The sequence below is a fragment of the Amblyraja radiata genome, chromosome 37, assembly GCF_010909765.2.
Source record: "Amblyraja radiata isolate CabotCenter1 chromosome 37, sAmbRad1.1.pri, whole genome shotgun sequence".
In the NCBI taxonomy this organism is placed as follows: domain Eukaryota; kingdom Metazoa; phylum Chordata; class Chondrichthyes; order Rajiformes; family Rajidae; genus Amblyraja; species Amblyraja radiata.
This window is the reverse complement of record NC_045992.1, coordinates 6509958-6515957: the sequence shown is the minus strand read 5'-3', so window position 1 is coordinate 6515957 and position 6000 is coordinate 6509958. Positions and strand designations below refer to the sequence as shown.

General features: G+C 40.3%; 1 protein-coding gene across 1 annotated transcript in view; it reads right to left on the bottom strand.

Moving 5' to 3' along the window:
* Nucleotides 1–235: 235 nt before the first annotated feature.
* The window catches only part of ascc1 (activating signal cointegrator 1 complex subunit 1), a 33644-nt gene continuing 27879 nt past the window's right edge, over nt 236–6000 (bottom strand). Inside the window, exon 10 of the mRNA XM_033012842.1 lies at nt 236–1091. Coding sequence (XP_032868733.1) covers nt 975–1091 — 117 coding nt within the window. The 3' untranslated portion in view covers nt 236–974. The remainder of the gene's footprint in view (nt 1092–6000) is intronic.

Genomic DNA, 6000 nt, shown 5'->3' with positions numbered 1-6000 from the left:
CAATTGGAGAACAAGATAAATATTTCAAGGGAAAATATTTACAGAGATTTAGGGAAAGAGCCAAGGAATGAGATGAATTACCAATGAGCAATCAGAGCCTGGTGCGATGAATAGCCTCCAGGGCTGCATAATGCTGCATTTATCAAATGGCTACTTCCTGCATTTTACCCTGGATTTTCAACTGTGCCTGTTGTAAGGCAAGGAAAGAAAAATACAATCCAAACAGACTATATTCTGCAGGGAATTGCTGGGCACATCAGGCTTTAGCTGTGTGTGATGATTTATTCGTTACATGATAAAGCACATCTGCTCTGTTCTACTATTAACTTACCGCAACATGTTGCAACCAAATATTCCCTGTGAATGTTTGACAGACTGAGACCATTCACCGCAATCAGAGGGCAAGGTGGAGCAGAATGTCAGCAAGCTGGCCTCTCGCTTCTAGGGCTGGAGTGACCATGGAATTCTCCTCTGCCTGCTGGCCTCATGGTTCATCTACAAAAGGTGTATGAGCGAGCAGGTCTGTGGTGACACATGTCAGCACAAATATGGCAATCTGCCCGAGACAGCACACGATGATTGGCAAGGGGATGGAAAATTGCCAGATTGGAACGATAGGACATATCCTGCGGAGGAACAATGCTGGTCAAGAACAGGGATCTCTACCGACCATCTGACTCTGTTGCCTATGACCTGGGAGCACCTGGTTCTGTCACATGCAAGAGTACTCCATTGTTCAACGTCAGCATCTCATCCCAAGGCTAAGAAGTCATAACAATTCAATCATTGCTTCTGAAAAAGGGGGTTAAAAGGGGATCAAATTGAAACACTGGTTCATTTGCAATTAAGCATCACTCAAGTCTATTCTGCGGTGGTTTCCAAGTTGAGCAGACGTATCTATTGTCGTTGTATTTTGGGTGGAGATGGGGGTGCAATGTGATTCTGCACATATCTTGTCCGTCAGGGCTCAACAATTAAGAAAAGTTGATGGATCCTGAAGAAGAATAAAAGCCAGAACTGTCAGCTGAGAACCTCTGGGAGATATGGACCGTGTTCAGCTCCACTTCACCAAAAAAGTAGTCTTCAAATTTCTGCAAAGGAAAGGAAGATATTAATGCTTTAGTGACAAGGTGCAGGGTTATTTCTCCTTTAGCTGGAGCTCTGTTAATTTGGCCTATCTCAACGTGGAATTGTGATGAAAGAAAGATTAACATGAACTCTACAACTATGTAAGTATTGCAATCAATGCTCGGAGATCCGACTATAATAATAAGGAACTGCAGATGTTGGTTTATACCAAAGATAGACACAAAATGCTGGAGTAACTTAGCGGGTCAGGCTGGAGAAAATGGACTGGTAATGTTTTGGGACGGGACTCTTCAGACCCGAGAATGGGAGTCCAGCCAGGTAGACAAAAGTGCTAGAGAAACTCAGCGGTGCAGCAGCATCTACGGAGCGAAGGAAATAGACAACGTTTCGGGCCAAAACCCTTCTTCAGACTGATGTAGGGTGGGGGGAGGGGGGCGGGGAGATGAAAGGAAAAAGGAAGAGGAGGAGCCCGAGGGCTGAGGGAGAGCTGAGAAGGGGAGGAGACAGCAAGGGCTACCGGAAATTGGAGAATTTAATGTTTATGCCGCTAGGGTGCAGACTGCCCAAGTGGGATGAGTGCATTATTAAGGGAGTACCCCAGCATCAGATATGTTGTCCTTCAGAGTAGATGCTTAACCCTAATCCTGTCTCTTCCCTTTGGATGCAAAAGATTCCAAGAGACTATTACTAAGTACACAAATGTTACTCCCTGGCAAATATTTATCTGTCAACTAATATCAAAACACAAGCAAGCTGCTGCTAGTGGGAATTTGAAGTGTGAAAATTATTTGACACATTTGACAAACTGAAAAAGTACCACACTTCAAAGATATTTAATTAACTGTATAGTGGTTTTGTTTGTTCTGAGATCAAAAGGTGCTGTATAAAGGCATGTATTTAGGTCATACCGCACAGAACCAGGCCCTTCAGCCCAACTCTTCCATGCTGACTAACATGCTCCATCGAAGCTCTTCATATTTGCCCACTTTTGGCCTATATCACTCTAAACTACCTCAATACTTCCATTCCATATACCCACCACCCTCTGTGGGACAAAGCTGCCCGTCTAGTTCTTACTAAAACTTTCCCAATTTTCCCAAGTGGCCCAATTCTATGCAGCAGACTGCGTTTGTTCACCAATTTTGTGCATTAACAAGTCATCTTGTGTTGTAGGTTCTATGAAAGGGTTGCTCTTGGGTTTGTAAAATGTACATGGCGATTAAACATCATTCAGTAAAGCAGCATCAATTAGTTGCTATCTCCTGAGTTAGACATAGCTCTTTGGGCTAACGAAATCAAGGGATATGGGGAGAAAGCAGGAACGAGGTACTGATTTTGGATGATCAGCCATGAACATATTGAATGGTGGTGCTGGCTTGAAGGGCCGAATGGCCTACTCCTGCACCTATTTTTTATGTTTCTATCACATAGCGGAAAGCAAGGGAGAGAAACACAACAGGCGAGCATCGATCTACTAGCTACCAGCTCATAGAATGGAAAAAAAACCTCATTACATTTAATTTTTTTAAAGTAATAATGAAGGAATTGATTTGGGAAAAACCAGCTGGCAATTTCAGACAACGTTATATGGGATGGATCCTTTAGAAAAGTAATGATTTGATGATTGAAACACTATTAGCGTTCAGATACCAAGTGATAAGAATTAAAATGCGGAATTTGGAAGTCTAATAGGAGATTACCCAAAGGGTATTAAGATTTTACTATTAATCAATAATATTTAAATAGAGTAGGTATGTTGCAAAGCCTACCTGAAGCGTCGTTGAAGATCTGCTGCTGAGGGTGTGCGCGATTTTGGCGCCGTTTAGAGGGGGCGGGTTTAAAACGCGATTTTCTCTAAGCTGTTCCAATCGAAAATGTTCAGCCTAGTTAATTATTAACGAAAAATCGCTGAAAGACCCCGTCGCAAAAGCTATTATTAGGTTTAAAGGCCTTGAATAATAGTTATAGTAGTTTAAAAATCAATCTCTAAACCCGCGACCGCCAGCAACCGCAGGGTCTCATAAAGCAAACCACAGAAGTTAGGTTGTATATTTTTACATTAAAAAGGGCTTCTAAAGATCCCTTTATACAAAGTTTAATATTGCGAGTAGCTCAATTTGGGCCCATTATATCGCGCAGTATTTTTCTCGGCATTTGGGGCACAAATCTGCCGCAATGTGAACGTTCTAAACCAGCGCGTTCCACAGGGACCCACTGGAAAGCTGATTTAAATGGGCATTTATTTACAGCAATTAAACACTAAATTCCTTCCATTTGGCCTATAAATTAATGTAAATGAGATTTAAAAATCATGTTTTATTGTGAATTATTTGTGAATATTATTTGGACATTTAGGCTATTTAAAAATGTTAATAATTTATTAAGAAATGGATAGATGTTTAGATCTAGTAATTGAAGTCTGAAATTAGCTACAATTAGGTAACTAACTAATTATATGCTTTAATTTCAGGTCATCCAAGTAAGATTATTTTATATTTGTTTCAGAATGCTTCAATCTATGATAACTGAAAATTTCATTCAGTTCTCTTAATTTTTAAGAAAGTTATGGGCTTTTGACTGTTCACGATCACAGCTTTTTTGTTATGTCCATAGAAAATCAATAGGGAACAAGATGCTCATTTCCCAGTATGAAAATGGCCATAACTTTTTTAATACTTGAGATATGAAAGTGAATTAGGTGTCAAATTAAACTTATTTTTATGCTTTATCTGATGGGATAAATTACAGACTTGATTTTTAAAATCTCAAAATTTTGTAACATTGCTAAATAGAGGTTAAACAGATAACTAGATATATTTCTGGACAATCGATATATAATTAGAAGGTCTGGAATGTAATTCTAAAATGCTGTTCTGCCTTTACACTGTCAGTAGACGTGTTTGTTTTCCGTGGCCTTTCTGTAAGGTTCTCAATTTAATTCTGTGCCTTTATTCCACTCGTTTATTGAATCTGACAGAAGTGTTTTTTTAAAATAAACCACAGGTTAATGCCATCCACAACAGAGGTAGAAAGAGATGAACCCTGCTCAAACTGTAATTTCAACTGGATATTATTTAAACTCAAGGCCAATTTGAGACTAAAGTGGTGTTGTGATGCCTGAACAAATTCAAAGCCAATTGCGACACATTCCCACTGAGCCAGTGTGGGGCCACCGACATGGGAGAGCAAGTAAAATAGCCAGAAGAAGTCACATCAGCAAGCCTTCCGCACACAGCTTGGAGGTCAACTTGTTCTCAACCATAGCCATTTAATTGATGTAATACATCCTTTTCTTCATTAGGAATAAAAGTCTTCACGCTTCTGCTAATCTAATGAGTACTAGTGATTTTTTGTCATGCGTAACCATAAAGTAATACCAGGTTATCTACACGGAAGGTTAATAGATGAGTTGATTGGCCAATTCACAATGTTAAGTGCACTGCATGAGATAGAGGTACAGACAGAGAAAGAGAGACACACAGAGATAGAACCAGTGGTCACAGTTTAAGAATAAGGGGTAGGCCATTTAGGACTGAGATGAGGAAAAACTTCTTCACCCAGAGAGTTGTGAATCTGTGGAATTCTCTGCCACAGACGGCAGCGGTTGCCAATTCATTGGATGTTTTCAAGAGAGAGTTAGAATTAGGGCTCTTAGGGCTAAAGAAATCAAGGGATATGGGGAAAAGGCAGGAATGGGGTACTGATTTTAGATGATCAGCCATGATCATATTGAATGGCTGTGCTGGCACGAAAGGCCGAATGGCCTATTCCTGCATCTCTTTTTCTGTTTCTATGTTCTTTGAGAAAGTCAGGGATAGAGAGAGAGACAACGAGAGAGAGACTCACAGACAAACGGAGAGAGAGGAGAGAGTTAAAAAAAAAAACAGGTTTTCAGTTCTGAACTTAAGAAGCTGCTACGTGCAGAATTTGACTGTAATTTGGAAAACTTTTCTGTGAACAGCAATTGATGTTGGATCAATTATTAATTTTATAATCCGATTTTAATAGACTTTTGTAAACTAAACATAATATGGCATTTTGGGAAATGTAGCATGTACAGCACTAAACCACAGTCTTAATGAGGAGGGAGAGGCTTATAGGGCAAAATGGCCTCTTTCTTCATCCTAAATTCTCACCTTTACCAAAAGCTGTGTGGATATATTTTCTACCTTGAGTGTTAAGCATATCTGTGGCTGGTTCAAACTTCAATAATTAAGTCGTCAAAATAGTGTAGAATAAATAAGTAGTTGTTTACGTAGATGTACGTTAGAAAGTAATTGTCTCCACTACCAGTCAGTTTCCAGGAATTAGACATAATGGTCTTATGGATCCCACGACTCCATATAATCAATAAAATAACAGACTGAGTGTCTAGCCCATTGCCAGCAGTCACTGCTTTAACTACCAGTGTTAATCTGAGTTCTGGATTGCAAGGTGTGCACCTCATTGAAGGCATTTACTAACCCCCATTCTTCTGGCCGCTTGCTCAGGGTAAAACCAGCCACCTGAGTAAATAAAAACTGGAACCCTCAACGACTTTGCATTTTTGGACAACCTTGAACACCAGATTTTGAAAATGTTTCTATGTGCACCTCAACCATTGAACAGCAGGAGGCCCTTGTGAATGAGACCCCAGGAAGGTAAAGGAACTCCAGCTCAAGTTAGAGGTATAGAGACAAAACGTACAGATATTTGCCCCACCAGGTCTATGTCGCCATCAAGCACCCGTTTACACTCATCCTACACAAGCCTATTTTATTCTCACCACAATCCCGCCACTTCCTCCAGACCTTACCCCTCAACTATATACTAGGGCAATTTATTGTGGCCCATTAACCTACCAACCGATTTGTGAGGAACTGGAGCACCCGGAGAAAATTGTACAGTTGCAGGGAGAACATGCATGCTCCA